General features: G+C 42.0%; 1 protein-coding gene across 1 annotated transcript in view; it reads right to left on the bottom strand.

Annotated features, from left to right (window-relative positions):
- Positions 1-288: 288 nt before the first annotated feature.
- Positions 289-22,404, bottom strand: part of LOC143399668 (rab effector MyRIP-like) — a 152,857-nt gene continuing 130,741 nt past the window's right edge. Inside the window, exons 3-4 of the mRNA XM_076856527.2 lie at positions 1,124-1,345; positions 289-295 (exon numbers count right to left, since the gene is read on the bottom strand). Coding sequence (XP_076712642.1) covers positions 289-295; positions 1,124-1,345 — 229 coding nt within the window. The remainder of the gene's footprint in view (positions 296-1,123; positions 1,346-22,404) is intronic.

Raw genomic sequence — 22,404 nt, 5'->3', positions numbered from 1 at the left:
GGACCTGGGCAGCACCTAGCCAGCCCTGGACACTGGGTGTTCAATAAACCACTCTTTGCTTCAGTTGGTGTCTCTGAGCTACTTTTTTCTTTACAGCTCAGAGACTACTTTACAAGGGAGTGTACGTAGCAGCTATCCTCATTAACTACCTCTGTGGGAAAATACTAGAACTTGATATGTTAAAGGATATGAGCAAGAAACAGGGCAGAGGGAGGAGAGGGGGAGGAAGGAAGGAAAAGTCAGAGTGCCCGAGTGTGTGCTCTCAGGACCAGCCAGTCTCAGTGTTGCTCACTCACTGTAACACAGACATTATGGAAGGATGTCACAAACACAAATCACAGTGCACTCCACAGGGGCTAGGATCAGAAGACATTCTGCAGTTGTAAAGAACAAATACTAGACATTGGCTTATCAAACTCAGCAGTGTCCAAATACACAACATGTCAAAGAAGTGCTGTCAGTCCCTGAGGGAGGATGTGAAATTTCAATCAACTCCTTCACACGGTGGTCATCATCTCCCTGTCTACAGTATTAAATCTTTTTTAATCCTTTTCAATCCTGCTTTTATTTCATGGCCACTATGAGACTTTCTCCAAGCCCTGAGGCCAATCACCCCTTGTTCAGTGTCCCCACAATCAATGTATAGGCAGGCTGTCAGGGGATATACCAATACATTCTGAGACCAATATCCAGTCATCTCCCTAAGTCTCTGGGTCATCAGCAACCTGCCTACCTTACCTTCACATTTCCTCCATAATTGCTGCTGCACAATTCCTAAGAATCCCATGTCTGCTTTGCAATGAATGAATGATGAATGAATGAATGAATGAAAGGATGAGACCAGATAAGAAATTTTAAAAGGATAAAGCCTGGTGGGAGCTGCATCTTCGATTCCAACATGGCCCATACCTCTCCTCTGTAGTCACACCCATGTGCTCCCGTGAGGCGCCCCCTCATCCTCTTCATGAAGGTCAACAGTTATCCTTCGTCACACCTCACCTCAGTCATCTTTTACTGTAGTCAATACTCCAGGAAGATCTATCAATCACTGTTGCACCCACCTGGTTGAAGAAAGTGGTGGATGCCACCAGCTGAGACCCTGAGAGTGTGCCCAGCCACTCACCTGGCCTGCTGGCAGACGCAGCAGACCCAGACCTTCTCGTGCTTCTGGTAGGAGCAGCAGCTCTTGCAGACGTTGAACTTGCAGTCCCCGCAGCGGCGCTTGGTGTTGACCAGGAAGGTGAAGGGCGAGCAGCAGCGCATGCAGCAGTGCTCCACGAACTTCTGGTGCTTTGAGAGGATGCTGCACTTGCTGCCTTCCTCGTCCAGCTTTTGCTTCATCTCACTGGGAAGCCAGAAAGAGAGGGGGAGGGGGGAGAAAAGAAACAGCACATCAGGTAGGGGGCCATCTCCCCAAAGCAGCCAACCCTGGCCCTCCCACAGGCAGAGAGAACTTGCAGGATCTTCCTGTAGAATGACAGAATCCTGAAAGATCAATTCTTGACACAATGTCCAGAGACAAAGATGGGCTGATATTGCATAATCCTGTGTCTCACATTTACCATTAGTGAACACGAAAACCCCCTTACGAAGATTTCAGAGACTACACGGGGAAACAAATTATTATAAAACTAAGTACATCGTAGAAAAAATAAAAATCTTTCACTTAATGTCTTTTTAGAGGAGCAGGAGATTACTTATGATAAAATATTAATCCTTTCAACAGTCTTGCTGGGAATATGAAAATGCTGTTCTGGTCTTATTTAGCATCCCTGGAAACCGACACACAGAGGGATCTTAAGGGCTTTCAAATCAATGTGAGTCAATAAGGATTCTTTGGGTGACAGGCAGATCCGAGGTACTGGTGCTTCGGGGCTGGATAAAAGACAATCCTCTTCTTCCAGACAGCCCATGGTCCAATGGGCACACAGCGCCATATTAGTACAAAATCTGACACCACACACGTGCCTCTCTGAGCTCAGAGAGAAGGAAAGAGAAGTCCTGAGACCAAGGATCAAGCCCAAGCGACTGAGTTACCCTGGGGACACTAACTGAAATAACAAGTCCCTCTGAGTTGGAAACTCTGGGTTGTTTTTCCCACTACAAAAATGGCAGCTGACAAATAGGAATAGGAATATTATTGTTTCTGCTACTATTATGATTTTCACTACTATTTTACTTCTACTGTATTAATGTTATTATAGTAAAACACTGTATATACCATAGTATATATCACTAAAATAATTTGGTATCATTATTTTTTTGAGCCCAGTTTTGTGATTAGGCAAGTCATACTGGATATGTCCGTGATATATGGGGCAAATATTTACCTCCATTTATGACTTTTGTTTTGTGCTTATGTTGTTTTTCAGCATTTAGATTTTAAATTTTCTGCAGTTCAGTCATCATTTAGATTTTTAATTTTTCTGTAGTTCAATGTCTTCTCTCATGATCCTGTATACTTTATATTTTGCCTAGGAAGGCCAACCATACCCTACCTGTTTTGTTTTGTTTTTAAATAATTTTTTAGTTGTAGATGGTCAGAATATCTTTATTTTATTTGTTCATTTTTATGTGGTGCTGAGGATCGAACCCAGTGTCTCACACATGCCAGGCGAGTGCTCTACCACTGAGCCACAACCCAATCCTGATACCACCTGTTTTACACACATACTCAATTAGCCCCTGTGGTGGGCTGCCTGATAGCCGCCCCCTGCCAAAGACAAGTCCATACCCTAATTCACTGAAATCTGTAAATGTGATCTTATTTGGAAAATGATGAAGAAGTAATTAAGTTAAGGATCTCTAGATGAAATCATCCTGAATTATCCAGATGGGCTCTGAATCCAATGACAAGTGTCCTTTAAGAGACACATGGGGAAGACAATGCGAGGGCACAGGAAGAGACTTTAGTGATTCCTACAAGTTGAGGGTGCTGGGGCTTGCCAGCCCCTCAAAGAGCTAGGAGGGAAACACAGACAGATTCTCCCCCGGAACCGTGGGAAGGTGTGGGGCTTTGCCAGCACCTTGATTGCAGACTTCTGGCCTCCAGAATAACAAACCAATGATTTCCCATTGTTTTTAGCCTCTTATTTGTGTAACCTGTTCTAGTCCTGTGAGGAAACGAATGTAGGTTCCATTTAAAAGGAAGGGAGGAAGGAAAAGGGTTAGGGGAGAGGAAGCAGCTGGAAAAAGAGTGTGGAGTCTTCTTTTTTTTTTTTTTTATATCTTTAGCAGTCCTATTAGCTTCACCTTCAAAATGTGGACTGCATCTTTTAGGGTAAGCGATGTTAGATGTCAGCATAAACACTGTGTTACGGTTTAGAGATGAGGTGTACCCCAAAAGCTCACGTGTGAAGCAATGTAAGAATGTTCACAGGTGAAAGATTTGATTATGAGACTTGTAATCTAATCAGTGAATTAATCCACAAATCTGGATTAACTGGGTAGTAATTATAGTCAGGTAGGTGTGGCTGGAGGAGACAGGTCACCAGCGGTATGCCTTTGGGGTTTCTATTCTGTCCCTGGAGGGCACAGCTCTCTCTCTGCTTCCTGGTTGCTAGGTCCTGAGCTGCTTTCCTCTGCTGTGTCCCTTCCACTTGAGGCTTTCTTCTACTCGGAGCCTCACTTCAGGCTCCGAGATATAATAGAGTTGGCCGTCTATAAATTTTTCCTCTTTTAAATCGTTCTTGTCAGGTCTTTTGGTCACAGCAGTGCAAAGCTGACTAAGACACACAGTCAACACAAGATGTTACCTGGGTAACACAGCACACTGTTTTAGAGCAAATACACCACTCTAAGGATAAAAACAAGTGTTCTAAAGAGAAGAACAAGTACACTTCAATGGTAAAAAGTATAGTAAATACATAAAGCACTAACAGTCAATTATTATTATTAAGTACTATGTACTTGGCATAATCATCTGGGCTACACTTTTATATGACTGGCAGTGCAATAGATTCGTTCACATCAGCATCACCACAAATGCATGAGTAATGTGTTAAGTTACAATATAACAATGGCTATGAAGAACCAGGCTATAGGAAATTTTCATTTTCATTATAATCTTATGGGACCACTGTTGTGTATGTGGCCCATCACTGACGAAAACAGGTGGCGCATGACTGTATTAAGTTCTTTTTAAAATGTTTAGGTTTATTTTTAACTGATATCAATGAAAACATAAAAGCTACACACAAAGTTCTCGGAGGTGTTACTAATCCTCCTTTATGGTGTGTTATTTAACTTCCGTTCCAGGTGCTCCTTTCCTTCATGATTCATCCTTTGGATTAAAAGACATCTCCAGCTAAGACTGCTTTTCCTGTACATACAGTCTTCCTGTGCAAATGTCTTGCAGAAGCTATGCATTTGCTTTCTTGAGTCCCCGCAGAGGGGTCCTCAATTCTAGGCCAGTTTCATGTTTGTTTCTGTGCTTGGGAATCCTGCAACACATGCATAATAAGATTTTGATCTTCAGTCCCCTTGGTGGTAGAGGCTTGGGTTTTGAGGTTTACATTTCTCATGCAAGACTCCTTTTCCTCCCAGGGATTCAAGCAAATATTACCTTCTTTGTAGTTCCCCTAAGCCAGTAGGTAGAAATTCCCTAGCGGCTCCTTCCACTGAGAGCGAGACTGTTGAAGGAACGCAACTTCAGCTGCTTCAGAGGCTCAAGGCCATACCACCTGCTCGTGCGGAAACTTTCTCTCTGGTTTTAAATCCCCTGTTCACATGTACCCAGCTATGGTCTGAGTGTTAATGTTCTTATCCTCCAAAATACAATGTGATGACTTTACCTTCCATGTGATGACTTTAAGAGGTAAGGTCTTTTGGAGTCAGTTAGATCATGGGATTAGGCATGAGATGAATAATGTCATTATAAAAGAGGCCTCAGAGAGCTGCCTTGCCCATCTCCTATAAGGAGAAGCAGAGAGAAAGCACCATCCATGACCAAGGAAATGGTCCCTTACCAGATACTGAATCTGTCAGTGCCTTTATTGTAAATGTCCCTGCCTCCAGAAGTGTGAGAAATAAATTTCTATTATTTATGCACCATCAAGTCGATGGTATTTTCTTATAGGAGCCCAAATGGACTAAGATATACAGTCTGAGAATTTCTTTTCATTTTCCCCCAACTTTGAAAAAACCGAGACACAATCCAGATACATAAAATTCACCCCCTTTAAAGCATACATCTCACCTTATTTCTGTACTGACACAGCTGTATGCATACATTTAATAGAGAAATTTTCATCTCATCAAAAAGAAACCAAGGATCCATTAAATAATCACTCTTGATTCTCCCCTTCTCTCAGCCCCTGCGCCAGTTACTAATCTACTTTTGTTTTAGGAATTTGTCTAATTCGGGCATTTCATATAAATGAATACACTTGGCCTTTTATGTCTGACATCTTTCCTTTGCATAGTGTGTTGAAGGTTCATCCATGATGTAGCATGGTATAGTTTCAGCCCTTCATTCTTTCCTTTCTGTTGAATAGCATTCTATTTATGGATATACTGAAATTTATTTATCCATTCATCAGTTGATTGACATTTAGGTTCTTTTTTTTCCTGAGCCATGGTAAGCAATACTACTATGAACATATGTATACAAGTTTCTGAGTGGACATATATTTCAATTCTAGGAGTGGAAATGCTGGGTCATAGGATAACACTACTTAAAAAACTGCCAGACTGTTTTCTGAACAGCTACACCATGGCCAGCAGTAATTTGAAGGTTGCAATTCCTCCACACCCTCACCAACACTTGTAATTGTCTGCCTTTTTTGTTATAGCTATCTTAGGGGGTGTGAGGTGGTTTCTCATTGTGGTTTTTATTTGTATTTCCCTCACGACTAATAATGCTGAACATCTTTTCATGAGCTTATGAGATATCTGCAAATCTTCTTTGGAGAAATGTTTATCCAAATCTAAATTAGATTACTTGTTTTTATTGTTGTATTCCAGGTGTTCTTTATAGATTTTGGAGACAAGTCCCTTTTCAGATACATGATATGCAAATATTTTGCCTTTTTATATTAAGCCTCATGTTTTATAAAAAGTGTTTGGTAGTTAATGGCCGAACTAGTACTGGAAGAGAAGACAGGCTCTGGTCAGCTAATGATTATAGTAAAATAGCAAATATGTATACTTGGCTGAAAAAAATGTTCACAGAGGACAGTACAGAGGTATTTTTTCAAGGAAGGAAGATGCTCTTCAGTCCTTTAGATTCAGAACACAATGAGCTAAGTCATTGACAGCTACAACATTTGTAAACAATATAAGAACAGCCTCAAATCAACACTAAACTAAATGAGATAGAATATCCAGGAATAAACGTCTTTGAGGATCAAAAAAGTTCTATGAACTCAGTCCAAAGGATCACTTGAGCTTTATGAGTTGTTTCCTGATACACCAGACTGCAAATTCCCATGGCATTTTAAAACTCACTGAGTGTCCAAAAATAAACTGTACCAAGCCCTTCCAAGTTTATTACAAGCAAATGAGGTGTTTTGAGCCACAGAGTCAGTGGTGGAAAGGAATGCCATTCATCTGAACCATTTGTTTCTTATTAGATTCTGTTTCCCTACAGTATTTCATAGACATCATCAGGCAGGACTGTGTGGGATAACTTATAGTGGCTACTATGGTTCAAATGCCTCATCCAAAGTTCATGGGCTGGAAACTTAATCCCCAATGCCACAGTGTTGAGAAGTGGTACCATTAAGAGATTTGGTCATGAATGGATTCATGTCATTATCACAGCAGCAGGTTAATAATGGCAAGAGTGGGGTTCTGTTTCAGTCAGCTTTTGTATCGCTCTGACCAAAATATCTGAAAAGAATCAACTTAGGGGAGGAAAAGTTTATTTTGGCTCACAGTTTCAGAGGTTCAGTCTGCGGTCGGCTGACTTCAGCGCTCTGGGCCCAAGGTGAGGCAGAACAACATGGCGGAAGGGTGTGGTAGAGGAAAGCAACTTAGGACACAGCAACCAGGAAGCAGAGTAAGCTCCACTCATCAGGGACAAAATATAAACCCCCAAAGACATGCCTCCAGTGACCTATCTCCTCCAGTCACACCTAAATGACTATAGCTACCACCCAGTTAATCCATATCAGTGAATGGAATCACAGATTATGTTGCAACTCATAATCTAATTATTTCAGCTCTGAATGTTTTTGCATTGTCTCACACATGAGCTTTCTGGGGACACCTTATATCTAAACCATAACAAGCTTCCTTATAAAAAGATGAGTTCGGATCCCTCCGTCTGTACACACGTGCTCTCTTGCTCTTCTACTTCCCACCTTCCACCAAGGAATGATGCAGCAAGAAGTCCTCAACAAATGTTGGCCTCTTGACCTTAGGCTTCCCAGCCTCCACAACCATAGGTAATAAATCTGTGTTCTTATAAGTTATCCAGTTTTGGTATTCTATTATAGCAACACAAAATGGACCGAGACACTGGGTAATTATAGAATCAACCCCAAGTCATACAAAATAAGCTACCCTCTTGAGATATCCTGGGAAGGACCAAGCCCTCAAATGGCCAGACAAAAGAGTGGTAGATTTAGGATCTGCTCTAAGGGTGTAGAGCTGGGTTGAGTCACTAAGTAAACCCACCACAATCTTTCTGGGCTTCCTTTTTTTCTGTGTGCCTGTTTTGATTACTGCTTCATAGTGTTGCTCTAGATTTTTAAATCAGTAAAGAAACAAAAGTCAAATACTAGCTATTCATTTGTATTGTCAAGAAATTCAGTGATCTGAGTACGCATCACATTTGATCATACTTGTTTACACGTCAAGTTTCCTGTGATGGCATTTGGGCAAAAGTGTTTAATATTTAATTGTTGCTTGAGCACCGGGTAACAGTGGTTGTGAGGTAGTTTTTATTTGCATTTGTCTAATAACTAAAAGTTTCGGACAGATCTAGTCTGCTCTGTAGAAATGTCCTCTGATATCTGGTCCACTCTCTTCCTGATAGATTGCTCTAGAGTGGTCCTCTGAAAAGCGTGTGAACATTCCATGGTCTCTCTTTCCAAGGCCAGGCCAACTCTAATAGTTGCTAATGGGTGAGTTGCTGTGTGTTGAGAGGCTGCCACAGGCCCTGTAGGGCTGAGTGTCATGACAAGTTAGCAGTGTCTGAGAAGCACAGCAGGGAGAAGGCATGCATGTCACTTGTTGGCTTTGCTCCAAAGCTTGCTTATCCAAGAGACAGCCCACAGCTAGGAGCCACCTCTTGATGGCCACAGGTACCACCGATCAAACTGTCAATCATTCACTCAATTCATACTTATTAAGGACCTACCATCCCAGACTCCGCAGACAAAAAAGAAAAGAAGATACAGTTCCTCCCTTCATGGAACATGTATTAAGGTAGAATTCAGATGATGAAAAGCTAAGCAACACAAAACAATTATGAATCACAAGAATTACAACAGAATTAGTAGAAAATGAGACTGAGAATCACATGGGGACCAATTTTAGATAGGATGAGAGAGAGAGGGCTCTTTCGGGGGGGGGGATTTAAGGTAAAATAATAAGATAGGAAGGAGCTAGATAAAGGGAATACACAACATTCTACATAGAGGATGGAGCAGAGGGAAAGAGTTTTTGAGGGGAGGCTGAGGAGCAAAAGTTGAGGCCATGGAAAAAAGTTCAAATTTTATTCTAAGCGCATGGAGAAGTTATAGAGGACTGTGATGAGGGAAAGAGCAGGTCTCGATTTGCATTGGAAAATCAGCTGCTGTCAGGTGAAGGTCCACCCCCAGAAGGCCTTGAGTAGAGACATGGGGTGCCATGGGAATCAAGGTAAGGGTGCCTGAGATTTGTACTGGAAGTATATGGAGCACTGTGATCATCCAGCTAAGGGTGGCAGAAGTTTGCACTGGAGAGTGCAGAGTACTGCAATCATCTAGGTAAGGGTGGCTGAGATTTCAACCAAGACAGAATCTGATGAGATGGAGGCGAGTGTGCTGGGCCTGGTGATGGCCCAGGAGGGTGGAGAACTGGGTTTTTGGGTTGTGTTACCAGGTGGACAGTTCAGATGTTCTGGAGCCAGAGAAGATTAGGATAGGGAGGAACATGCTTTAGTGAAATCTGTGAGACACCTGAGGATTAGCAGCAAGAGATCAACTAAGTGTATGTTTCAGCATCTCAGAAGAGGGACTTGGGCCAATTCTGTACATTTGGGAGCCACATTCATAGATATCTTCATAAGTATGGGAATTGATGAGCCACTCTGGGGGAGAGATTATAGCAAGGGAGAAACAGGAACTTGGAACAAGCTAGATGAATCCCAAACATTTAAACTCAGGGAAGAAGGTTGAAGAGGTAGAGCCTGAAAGACTGAGAAGGATGCAGAGGAAGAGGAAGTCCAAGAGAGGATGACTGTCTATCTTGGGGGACAGAGAAATGTCCACTGGATTCAGCCACATGGAGTTCATGGGTGATCAGTGGGGGTGGTAGGCAGGAGCCAGGCTGTCATGGACCTAGGAGTGAATGTGAGGTTAGGTAGTGGATCCATCATGGAATACTTCTTCCAGCGATGGTTTAAATGATTTTTAAGAGTTGGGTCTCAAGGGGTGGACCTGATTTATAGTATAATAATAATCATGATCATTTTAAAATAAGTTTTGCTTTTAATAGTCATGGGTACTATCACTCTCATTGAGTAATTACAGGCAGAATCATTTTTGCTGCCCCCAGTGGTGTTATTAAAAAAAACAATCAAGGCCATTTGAGCTCAGTATACCACAGATTTATGAGGAAAGAGAATAAAATGTAGACATTCTCTCTGAATGTTAAAGTTCATCACAATCACCAAACATGCTCTGTGGTTGCCAGCAATAAAGAGAGAACATTTAAAGCCAGAATCCAGAGTCTTCACTGCAACCCATACATCTCCTATGAGCACTGTTTGATGAGGTGCTGGGGACCCTCATCCCCTCAAAGCTCTGCAGGCAACTGAGCAAACAGTGGATGTTGGGGAGAGGATAAGAGTGTTGTTCTGTACCTCATAGCTGCTATTCACTTCTTTGAAGCTTTGGTTTCTTTCTTTTCCTCTTTTTTTTTTGGTCATCTCAAAGAGTTTATTCAAAAAATAAATGAATAAAGAAACATATCTGAGATGTATAACAAGGGCCTAGGAAGTTAAAGCAACTCTGGAAACATCAGCTAAGCTTTCATTCCACAAAAATGTGCTCAGAGAAGTGTGCCACCTCCCCACTAGGTCTTCTGGGATTCTGGAATATTTGGCCCAAACCCACTAGTCATGATTCAATTTATCAATATTAGGTCAATCGACTTGGTAATTCAACTTACGGTGTGGGTAAAAAGTAATTGTCCAGCAGGGTGTGGTGGCACACGCTCGTAATCCCAGCAGTTTGGGAGGCTGAGACAGGAGGATCATGAGTTCAAAGCCAGCCTCAGCAAAAAGGGAGGCACTAAACAACTCAGTGAGACCCTGTCTCTAAATAAAATACAAAATAGGGCTGGGGATGTGGCTCGGTGGTCGAGTACCCCTGGGTTAAATCCCCAGTACCAATAAAAAAAACAATAGTTCTAACTACATCCATCACTAAATTTGTTCGTTTGTTTATTTCCTTGGGGTGGAAATACAGTCCTTTTTATATCTCAAAACATTTTTTGCTATTTACTATCTCTATATAGAAAGAATAAAAACACTGAAAAATTTTGGGTCACTTAAGAAACCATAGGAGAAAGTCATAGTTTATATTGAACATATTCAACCTATAATTGATGAAGAATTGACAATCACAATAAGAAAAAAGGGTGACATGTGACATGCAAACTTACTTGACTTACTTCTATGGAACCCACTGAAGTAAATAAAAATGATAGAAACAGATAGTAAGCTCCATATTTAATAAAACTAAGGATTTCACACAATGCCTTCTCTTTCCTCCACAACAGATTATGGAAGATGTCTAGTGACATTTATGCATCTGAAGGGAAGGGAGTGAAATCAGATGCGCATTCAGTTATTAAAGAGAGTTGTTTAATAACTGAGGAGAGCACCTTAAGGGCATTGCGATTCTTTCCGTGAAAGAAGAGAAACGAGTGAAGGGCCAAGAAAGAGAAGACCTTCAAACTGAAGACTCCCATCAATAACATGTTAGTTCAGAATTCCAAAATAAATCTAGGCTTTGGCCAGGAGCCCCGTGGTGGTGGTGGGGGGGGACATCTTAGCCTATCAGAGGGGACACACTTCCAAGTCCTTGGGCTTCTTAGATTGAGTGGGAAAGTTTCTGCAGGAGATGTTTCCTGGGGCACTGCTTACAGTCCCAGGGCAGTGTCCACTGCCTCCAAACACCCCCACCCATCTTTGCTTCCCTGACTTGAGGGAAGACCCTCCTCGGAGGCCCTGGAGTTCCACTAAGTGCAGTTTGACGGTCATCATCCTCACCATCTATCTTCACCACTCTGTGAGGAAGGGAGGACAATCATATCTCCCATCTTCTCAAATCAGCCACAGGACATAAAATAGATCAGGCTCCTTCACAGACAACCATGAGTGACTTCATCTGAGCAGGAGCCCGAGAGGAACGGAGGTGTGAGGACCACGAATAGAAGAGGCTGATGGAGGCTGTTCTAGGTACGGGTGAAGGAAGCGTCCTATTCTGTAAAGTCAGGCTGCACACCAGTCCTGGGTGGAGTGCATACCCTGCTTCTTCCTCCACCACCCACTCTTCCAAGTGCAGCCCAGTTCTCTGAATTTACTCTAACAGACACCATGCTAATCTTAAAGGAAAACTGACCTGTAAATCTTCATTTAAATAAAAATGTAGGCAAGGTCATAAAAGCCACGAATCATGATGAATCTATGGCAATCCTGTTAGGCCCAGTGAAAATCAGCACTTTTTTTTTTTTTAAAAAAGAGAAACAACAGCATCTAGTGTATGGAAACAACCGCCTCAGCCCCTTCTCTGAGGTACTGACTGTTGGGCTGAGCTTATTTCTTGCTTTTCCATGGTCTTCTGTGTAGCACAGGCAGGGTTGGGGGCTGGACCACTGAGCCTCATCCCCAGCCCGATTTTGTATTTTATTTTATTTGCACTTCCTAGACTCTCTTGCCTGTGGGTGTCGGTTACTCCTGCCAGTGGGAGGAATCTGTGTGAAGCTCCATGTGGAAGGCAGGTGCCATTGTTCAGGTTTATGCTCCAGTGTGGGAAGAGTCAGCGGGTGAACAGCCTCTGTCTCTCCTCGGTGATGGGGGTGACTTCAGAATCAATGGTGGCAGTAGCAATGACTCCACCAAGCAAATATAGATTTTACAGGTTCTAGTCACGCTCTTTGCTCCCTTTTCTCCTCCAGCCCTGAAGGCAGAAGCAGACTTCCTCATTTCCTGATCTCAGGATAGAATCATGTTCTTCCCGTTGCTTTTCCACCTCTTATAATACTTTAGTAATCAATGCCCTGAATTTAACAGTCTTCATATCAAATATTTGGAGGGTTTCTGTTTCCTTGATGACATCCTGAATGGTCCATCTTTGGAGAGCCAAAGTCATGTATGGTCACATCCAAAGGTTTTTAAAGGCCTCCTTAACATCTGCACTTTTTTTTTTTTTTTTTTGGTACTAGGGATTGAACTCAGGGGCACTCGACCACTGAGCCACATCCCCAGCCTGATTTTGTATTTTATTTGGAGACAGGGTTTCACTGAGTTGCTTAGTGCCTCGCTGTTGTTGAGGCTGGCTTTGAACTCCTGAATTCTCCTGCCTCAGCCTCCCGCCACTAATTACAGGCATGCACCACAGCAGCCGGTAACATCTGTGCTTTTGATCACTCTAGCTGATCTTTCTAGCTGACATCATCACATGCTTTCTGACATTTAAGCATTGTGCATTGGATGTGAGCTGCTATTTACTTCTATTTGATTTGTCTACCCAGAACAGAATATCAATGAAGGTAAATGTCAGCTATGGAGTGATGCCAGATTTCACCGTGAGAGCTGTTACCATGTTTACTGCCCTGATGCCCATCCACAGCTGATCCTCCCAACCTGTAACTCCCTAATTATTGCAGAGAGAACTCCCTTCTCTGTTGTTTTCCTGATGCCAGTGAGCCCTTTGAAGCCACCTGATCTCCTCTTCAGATTAACTCACATTTCATTATTTCTTCCCAGGAGTCTGCTCCTCTGTCCTCCTCTTCCTTGTTCTACGTCACCTCACGTAATCCGTAGTGTGTCATAAATGACTCTGTGTGCCAGTGCTTCTCACCTCTTCAGTCTCACATTTTCTTCTAAGACATATACCCGCCTAGGGACTTAGGTATTTATCCTAGAGTTTATAACTGCCAATATTTTTTCCAGGTCATCGCATTATGTGGAACTGAACTAAAAATGTCTAAAAATACACTGTTTTTTTTCCCAGGCCTGTAATTTTTTTTTTCCCCCCCAAAGAGCATAACTTCTATTCAGAGGCCCTTCTGGAAGCTTAGGACTCAACCTCAACTCCTTCACCCTCCTTTTTTTTCCACATCTGCTCTTAATCTTGTATCAAATCCTCTCCATTTTGCCACTAAAATACCCCTTCCACACATCTTTGCTGCCCCTGCTGTGGCCTTGCTCAGGCTCAGCATTGCCCATCTGCACCACCACACTAGACTTTGTGCCAAGCCACCGTTGTGCTGGGAGCAGATGGATCTGCCTCAAAAGCCCCTGCCTTGCCTCCACCACTACCCAGCGACATTCGATGGTACCCACTGGAGTGTGTGAACATCCCATCCCTATGTTTGTCTGAGATCTTTCCTCCTTGTACTGTGACCTTCCCCCTTTTCCTTACTGGCAAATTTCTCCTCTTTTCTCTCCAACACTCACTTCAAATGTCACTTTCTTTACCACGTTTCCAGTTCCAGCATGCACAGCTAGATAGAACCCTGTGCCTAACTCTATCAGTACCTCGCTGAATTTTAACCATTGGTTTTTGTGCCTTCGACGGGACAATGAACTCCATAAAGAGGAGGACAATGGTGGCATCCTTTCTCCCTAGTGAAAAAGGACTGGTCTGAACCACTTGGCTAGGTGTGTGTTCCATTTCTCCCAGAACACCAGCTCAGCCAATGGGCAAAGGATTACAAAGAAGCCTGAGCACTGGCCAGATGAAAATAAAAACTCCCTGACAATTAACTGCTTAGGCTTCTGACAGTTTGGAAAACATGTAGGCAAAATAATGAAACATTTGGCCAGCTCTTGCTTTGCATCTGTACATTTTGAACATGCACCTGACAAGACTTTTTGCTCTTTGCTTTTTAATTTACTGGAAATAAAGCATCACAGGAAAGTTAAAAAAAATACTCAGACATGCAACAAACAGCAGTTCTCACATCTTTGTCCCACCAAGGGATAGAATTCTTCTTCTTTTTTTTTTTAATTTTTGAATAAGAGATTAAGTTCATGGTAGAATTTAACGTGTTTTTATTCCCCATTCACACACTAGTAAATAAAGGTTTCCACAGTCCAGGTTTTTGGATGAGCACCCGCACCCCCTCCAGAGTTGGTCAAAACCTAGCTCACGTGGCATCCACAGAAATAGATGTGTTTGCCCTAGAGAATTTTCTTCCTGTTGTTGAGCTTATTGATGTAGATATGACCTTGAGCAAAATAAAATCTATCTCCCAAGAGAAATGGAGCTGTCATCACTCTCTGGCTTGTTGCAAACAAAGTAAAAATGTTCCAGACTTCATTCTCTCACTTACCTAGGCTGAATACAGGCTCAGAGGTTCTCTCTAGCTGACATCATCACATGCTTTCTGACATTTGAGGCATCATGCATTGTATGTGGGCTGCTATTTAATTCTATTAATATTTGATTTGTCCATCCAGAAGAGACTATGAGGGAAGGTAAATGTCAGCTAGGGAGAGGTGCCAGATTTCACCGTGAGAGCTGTTATGGCATTTACCACCCTGATGCCCATCTACAGCTGATCCTCCCTACCTGAAACTCCCTAATCATCACAGAGAGAACTACCTTCTCTGAATTTAAGTTCTGAAAGAAAACAATTGAAAAAACCTATAGAACATTTTTTAAAATCCTAAAATATTATATTTCTTGAACTTCTCCTCTACCAGATCGACAGAGGTGAAACTTCCTTGCTTTATTCATGTTTTTATAAAAAAGATTGGAAATCACCTTTGTGGAATGCCTACTATGGGTGAGGCATTTGGAAAAATGAATCCCCGACAAAGCCCTTTGAGGAAAAGTAGGAGGGGCTCCCCACTTTCCTCAGCTTGCTGTCTAGAGAATGTTCATATGTGGCTGTCCTTCTGCATCTGAGTGATAAGCAGCCCTAGGCATGGGTGGAGTTCCTCCACCTGCATAGTCTCCAGAGATGTGTTTGTTCACGTAAGCAATGTGCAAGCTACGAGGCAACCAGTTTTAAGAACATGATATACACATAATTACAAATTAGAAATTACAAAATGACAAATTAGAAAAATCAGAGTGCCCAGAAGTAGGATTATGTACTTTACCCTTCACATGTATCATTTGATATAATGTGCTCACAACTTTTCTTGGATGTATCAATCTGTACCCACAATATTTGAAGTCAAGAAAAACCTTATGATTTTCTAGCATAGTCCCTCCCCCTCATTCCACAAACAGATAATGGGCCCAAAGTAACATGTGCCAGATCACACATCGGGGGACTTGTCTGCTTGACTCTTTCTGGAGTCAAGCAGACAAGTCCCCTTTCAGCTATTGGCCTTGGAGCAAAGGTACCAACAAGTCACAAAACTGAAAAGGTACAGTCTACACATGGGTTCATGATTTGTTCTGAGGCAATGTCATCTCTGTGTGAACACTTGCAACCTACCCAGCTCTAGATGGTAGAGCTTGCCACATGCCCAGGCAATGTGGAAAAGTCTTACTTTAAATTTTTAAAATTTTGTTTTTTCACTTTTCAAAAAAAATGTATTTTTTTTAAAACTAAGACACACACAAAGGGTCAGTGTTTTAGTCAGCTTATTCATTGCTGTGACCAAAAGACACGAAAATAACAATTTTAGAAGAGGAAAAGTTTATTTGGGACTCATGGTTTCACAGGTCTCAGTCAATACATGGCCGACTCCATTGCTCTGGGCCCCAAATGAGGCAGAACATCATGGTGGAAGGGTAAGGAGGAGGAAAACAGCTCAGGACCTGGAACCAGGAAGCAGAGAGAAAAGAGGAGAGAGAGAGAGAGAGACAGACAGACAGACAGACAGACACAGTGTGTGTGTGTGTGTGTGTGTGTGTGTGTGTGTGTGTGTTTTCCACTCTTCAGGGACAAAATATAAACAAAATATAAACTTCAAAGGCGTGCTTCCTCCAGCCACATCCTACCCGCTTGCAGTCACTACCTAGTTAATCCCTAATGAGATTAATGCACTCATTAGGTTAAGACTCTCAAAACCCAGTCACTTCACCTCTAAACCCCCTTATATTGTCTCAGATATGAGCTTTTGGGGAACACCTCACATCCAGACCATAACAGTCAGGATACTCAATATCATTGTCTCCCACCTCCATGTTTTGTCCCCCTGGGGGGTCTTCAGGGCAGCAATACCCATGGAGCTGTCATCTCCCATGATAACAATGCCTCCTTCTAAAATCCCTCCTCAAGGGCCCACCTGAGGCTGTTTTATAGTTAACTTCTTTTAAAATAAGAAGCACATTCTAAAATAACCATAAAAACAACAGTTTGTATAGTAAATGCACCAACTAGTAACATAATTATTTATTACCATTATCAAATATTATGCATTGTACATAATTATATGAGCTAAGCTTTTATATGACCAGCAGTGCTATAGGTTTGTTAACACCAGCATCACCACAAGCACAAGCAATGTGCTGTGCTATGACATTGTGACTGCTACAACATCATTAGACCATAGGAACTTCTTAGTGCCATTATAACTTAAGGGGCCACAGTTTTGTACACGGTCTGTTATTGACCAAAATGTTGCTATGTGGTGCATGACTGTCTAAGTAATGAAGTACAATTTTGATTTAAAAAATAAATTCAAATGAGTAATCTAAATAGTTGTAACTATTTTTGACTATTGTATGTCTAAAAGTTCATAACAGATAAGCTTAAATTGATACTATACATATTGATTCAAATATAGAAGCACTTAACAATCTTAAAACATGCCCATTGAAAACATAGTACCCTCATCTCCCCTTAGATATATTAATTCTTACGTTCCCTAACTCTTCTAATGTTCAAAAAGTTATTATCACCAAAATAGTTAGTGTTAATTAGTCTGAACCACTGATTATACATCTGTTAACTTGCATTTTAAATACATTTTACATGTCTTTGCTAAAAAAAAGGAAAAGATTGACTTGGTTCCTTGATTTCTGGAGCATTCATTCATTCATTCTTTTGTTCATTTACTTATCCAATACATTAGGCTCCTATTATGTGCCTGGCACTCTGGCAGGTATTTGGGACATAAAGCAATCACAGCTTAGCTTAGGAAGCAGACTAATGTAGAACACAGCAACAGAACAAAGTTCCAGGTGCTGCAGACAGGTATATAAAAACATCAGGAGGCAGAGGTGGGAGATTGGGGAGGTGCTAGGTCAGAATGGATGCACAGGAATTACCATCAGGAGAATGGAGGAAGACACTGTAGGTGCAGAGGATAACCCATGCAAATGTTCAGCTACATATCTGAGCTTGGTGTCTTTAAGAAGTGATGAGTGGCTGGCGCAGTGGTTGGGGTCAAAAATAGAGGGGAATACGTTGGAGGGTGAGAGAGGCCTCTGGCTGATTCTAAAGTCTTTTATGTCATGCTAAAGAATGAACAAATAAAAAAGGAAATGATAAGAAGAAAATGAGAGTCTTCACTGGGCAATGATAGGCAGTAATATCTTCAGAACTGTTTTGGAAAGTGGAACTCCTGACACAGATGGAAGGTTCCAGCTGGATCAGAGCAGAGATACTGCTTATGTCTCTTTGTAACAGTGATGGTTACTGAGGCTGAGGTCCTAAATGAAGACCAGGGTGATGAAAAACAAGAGGAAGAAACTAATTTGAGAGATTTAAAAGCATAGGTCTAACAAAATGTTGGGGTTCACTGTGGTGAGAAGCTGAAAATGGTAGTAAGTAGGGTTTTTGGTATGGGCTGTTAGGTAGGTAGGTGATCATTTCTTTCCAGTCTTTTTCTCATGCTTGCTTATTTTTGGTAACCAGTGTCTTGAATTAATTGTCCATAATTGTTAGATACATTGCACATGGAAAGTGGCCTCTTTTTGGAATCGGCGGATTGCTACAATTAGTGGGTCTCTGGAAGAGATGAAAGGCTTGAGAACAGGATGAAGGCCCATTCCTGGACAAATCTGGAGTGGGAGTAGAAATGGTGATCTGGGCATGAATGAAACGATAACAGAAACACAAGGCCCAGAATGTCAGCACACAGGAAATGAGAGATGCAAAGATCTCTGACATCTTCCGTGTACATGACTCATCTGGTAAAGAGATCATCCTGCAGATAGGAAGAATAACGTCAGAATGAGGGCCAGGTGAGCACATGGTGTATTTAGGTCTGACTCACTGAACACAAAACAAACGTGTTTAGCATATAAAAAGCGAGAAAGCAGGCTAGCACTCTGGGGGAGGGGGGAGAGTCATACACATGGTTTACATCACTGTGCCACCATTATAAAAGTGGGAGCAGGAGCTCCGCTTATGAGCAGCTTTCTGAGGGTTAATAAGGAAAGGGGTGGGGGGTTGCTAAGAGCTGAATATTGGGAATTACCAGTACTTAGGGTGAAAAGAAGAATACATAAGCACTAAGAAATCTGTCAAGGTGTTAAGGCAGGGATCACACAGTAACATGGTAGCCACAGAAGAGGCATCTTCAAGGGGCCACAGGAAACACACTGCAGTGGGTGCCCAGCTTGTTGAACAGTGGTCGGCATCTTTCATACAGAAAAGAGGAAGCTTCTAGTTTAAAGTTCACATTAAACCCAGATCTGCATGAGAATTCCTTCCTTCCTGCCTCTTTCTATTTCTCTCTGCTGCTTGTCTAGTGAAATATACAGTAACCAAGCTATGAATCAAGGGTCACAAATTAGCAAAAGAACAATGAAGAAAGAAATGTCTCAGTTGGGTGATTACTCATTAGGTTTAAAGATGAGAAGGGGAAATGACTTCATATCAAACTTCTACAAATTGAAACGATAAACAAATTGAACCTTTCTCCAAAAACTCACAAAGTCTGGCCCCATCAAATAAAACTGGAATTCTCAGAGTAAATGATTTTCTTATCTAGGATTGCTCACATCCAGAAAAAAAAAAAAAAAAAAAAAAAAAAAAAGAGTACATAATTTCTTTTAGATTCTTGGATCTTTTCCAAGAAATCTACCTCATTAAATAGATTTTGGAAGTTGTGCAAAGTTCCCTTAAGTATTGTTATGAGCAAAACTTTTATTGTTGCTAAGTATTCAAACAAAATGTATAGGGATTCAAATACGTGCACAGGATATTCAAAATAATACAGAAGCAGGAGCTGGTAGGGGAATGGGCTAAGAAAGGCTGTGGTTTCAGCCAGTGTTTGCTTCAGTCTGGTCCCATGGGGAGCTCCAGCAGAGAGCTGCCCAGCTGAAGAAAAGGGGCTGAGTCTTTGCATCCCCACCCCAGCCAGTCATTGGCAAAGGTCTTCTCTTGCAGAGGAGTGAAGGCAGATCCTTTTGGGTGGGCAGTGGTTTCAAGAGTCCGATAAGTGCTCACAGCTGCCCACAGTAACTGAGGTTGGCAATGAAGAGGCCGAGTGGGGAGATAATAGAAGCTACTAAAATATCAAAGCAGGAATGTGTAACAGGAGGGAGGATACCCAAGTTTGAGACTGAGAGGAGAAACCCAGGCGGAAGTCATAAATGTAGGTGTCACCAGCATAGAGATGAGAGTAGATGCGATTTCCTAAGGAGAGAGGTAAGAAGAGAACCCAGAACCAAACCACCTACCTGCCCGGAGGCCAGCAGAAACCAGGAGAGGCTGAGATATGGGATCAGAATCCTTCAAGGACGGCATAGTTGCTCTCTGCACAAGGCTACCAAGAGGTCAAGCAATACAAAGATCAAAAGATGTCCACTTGGGTTCTTAAAGTCATTGACCATAGAAAGAGCAGACTTGGTGAAATGGTAGGAGTAGAAGCTGGACCTCAGTTCAGAGTGGTTTGTGAAATTTTATTTACTAAATTCAAATATGGATATGTTATGATGGTAGGTTATAGGAGCTATGATGGTAGGTTATAGGTGCTCTGTTTTAAATATTTGGTTTAGTATCACCATAATAATATCTTTAAGAGACAAAAAGTACAAAATTAAATCAACTGTCAAGTACAACTGTGAATACACATGAGGCCTGAGGGATGAATCAAGTCAGGGGACAGACAAGCACCAGGCTGTCCTGGTTCAGGTGCTCACCAGGACACTCCACTATGCTCACCCTGTGGCACCAAACCCAGGATGGAGTCTGGCTCCCTCAGAGAGGGCAACAGGGCCCCCGGGATCACCTTCTTTGGTCAGTGCTTGCCATGGTACTGCTGGTTCCAGAATCCCTGTTGGTGAGGGAGGCATTCTGGGGATATTTCTGCCACCTCTGTGAAATGTCACTCAGGAGCGTTTCTGACCATAATCAAAGCCTAGCTCACCTACCTGACTGTGCAGCAAACTCTGTCTGGCTCGCCACCTTCCCAGTAACTGACCACAAATAACCTCTTGACCCTTGCTCCTCAGGGCTCTCAGGTGGGGTACAGGAACCTGCAACAACCCTGGACCAATTCATAACCCAAAAGCTGCTCACACTGCAGCTAGATTTTTTTTTTATACCCAACCTAACTACCTTCAGAGCTGATCAAGCAAACACATTAGAATGTAAGTTAATCACGCAGGCCAATTAAAACTATAAGATTCCCCACAGAACCCTGCACATTTCTGGGAGGACAAAGTACAGTTTGGGAAGGTAGGATTTCTCTTAAACTTGTGCTTTACAAAATGGATTTATGAAAATTTGGGATCATCTCTTAGAGAGACTTCCATTAGCCTCACTCAGAAAGTCAAATAGAATGGATTCTGCTTCTCTGTGAAGATTGCCAGCTTCCCTGAGCCCAGGGTCTGAGTATGTGAAAGAGAGAATAGTCTAGACTCTCTGGCCCAGTGAAGATGTACCTCTAACTCAAGCCTGGACAGAGTTGTAAAGCAAGGCCGGAATCGTAAATTCACTGTTTTTTTTTTTTTTCAATAAAAGCTCCAAATTGGATTTTTATGTAAACTTTCCAATTTCAAAACACTTACAAGGATCAAACAAAATAGCCTGGGCTAAGATCTGCACTCACCTGCATTTTAGCTGCGTTATAGAATACTTCCATGAGTAAGACCTTCCTGGAAGATAGGAGCTACCAGAAATGACAATGGAGAGAGAAAAGGAAGTAGAGGAAGAGCTCAAGGCTTGAAGTTTTTATTGCACATGAGAGGAAACAGGTGAGAGGAGGAATGGCTGCCCAGGGAACAGCAGATTCTGAATTGCAGGTCTGGGTCTCCCATGTGCAGGGCCCACGTTTTTCTGCATTATCTACAGAATCCTAATGGGGGTAAATTGTTCTGCTCCCAAGACTCTGAGAATTTTCTGTTGAATGCCTGAACGCTTGTAGGGAAAAATTATGTAAAGTTGGGCTCAACAAAACTTAAAACCATTATTTCAATAAATTGTATAAATTGCTTCATGTTAAAAATGTTTATTTTTTGAGCATTCTTTGGCACAGCAATGGAACACAAATAAATTATACCTAAGGAGCCTTTTGAGACAGTACTTTGATCTTGGGAATTCTGGAAATGTTTACAGATCATTAATTCTCATATGGATAAAAATGGCAAAAGACTTTTAATTATAAGTCATCACAGAGTTTTACAGGAAAGCAACAGAAAAAGCGGCCCCTTATAAATATCCTTCCCAACATCGGCATCTTTAGGAATCCCCATCTTTATGAAAATGAGGTTATGGTTATGCGTAAATCTAATGTTTTGTTATAGCAATAGATTTTAGTGCTTCTGGCACTGGGAGCTGTGCTTAGAATACGAACCAGAAGAGAATGAGGAGAGAGGTGAAAATACAAGCATCCTTTATGTTTAAAACTATTAAGCTGCTCACTGGCTTTCTCATGTGACTCCCTTCAGCTGCACAGCAATGACATGTGGCTGAGGTTGGCAGTGATCATTTCTCCATTTTAGAGATCAGAAAACCAAGGCATGGAGAGGTTAAGAAATTTGTTCATCTCACAAAGCTAATGAGTAGAGCAGCCTGTGCTTGCACCCAGGGTCCCACCCCAAAGCCTCAGGTTCTCTTCCCCACAGTGGGCCACTTCCCATTGCATCCATGGAAAACAACAAAGAG

This window comes from Callospermophilus lateralis, chromosome 1, assembly GCF_048772815.1.
Source record: "Callospermophilus lateralis isolate mCalLat2 chromosome 1, mCalLat2.hap1, whole genome shotgun sequence".
NCBI classification, from domain to species: domain Eukaryota; kingdom Metazoa; phylum Chordata; class Mammalia; order Rodentia; family Sciuridae; genus Callospermophilus; species Callospermophilus lateralis.
The sequence above is the reverse complement of the archived record's forward strand: the minus strand, read 5'-3'. Positions and strand labels throughout refer to the sequence as shown.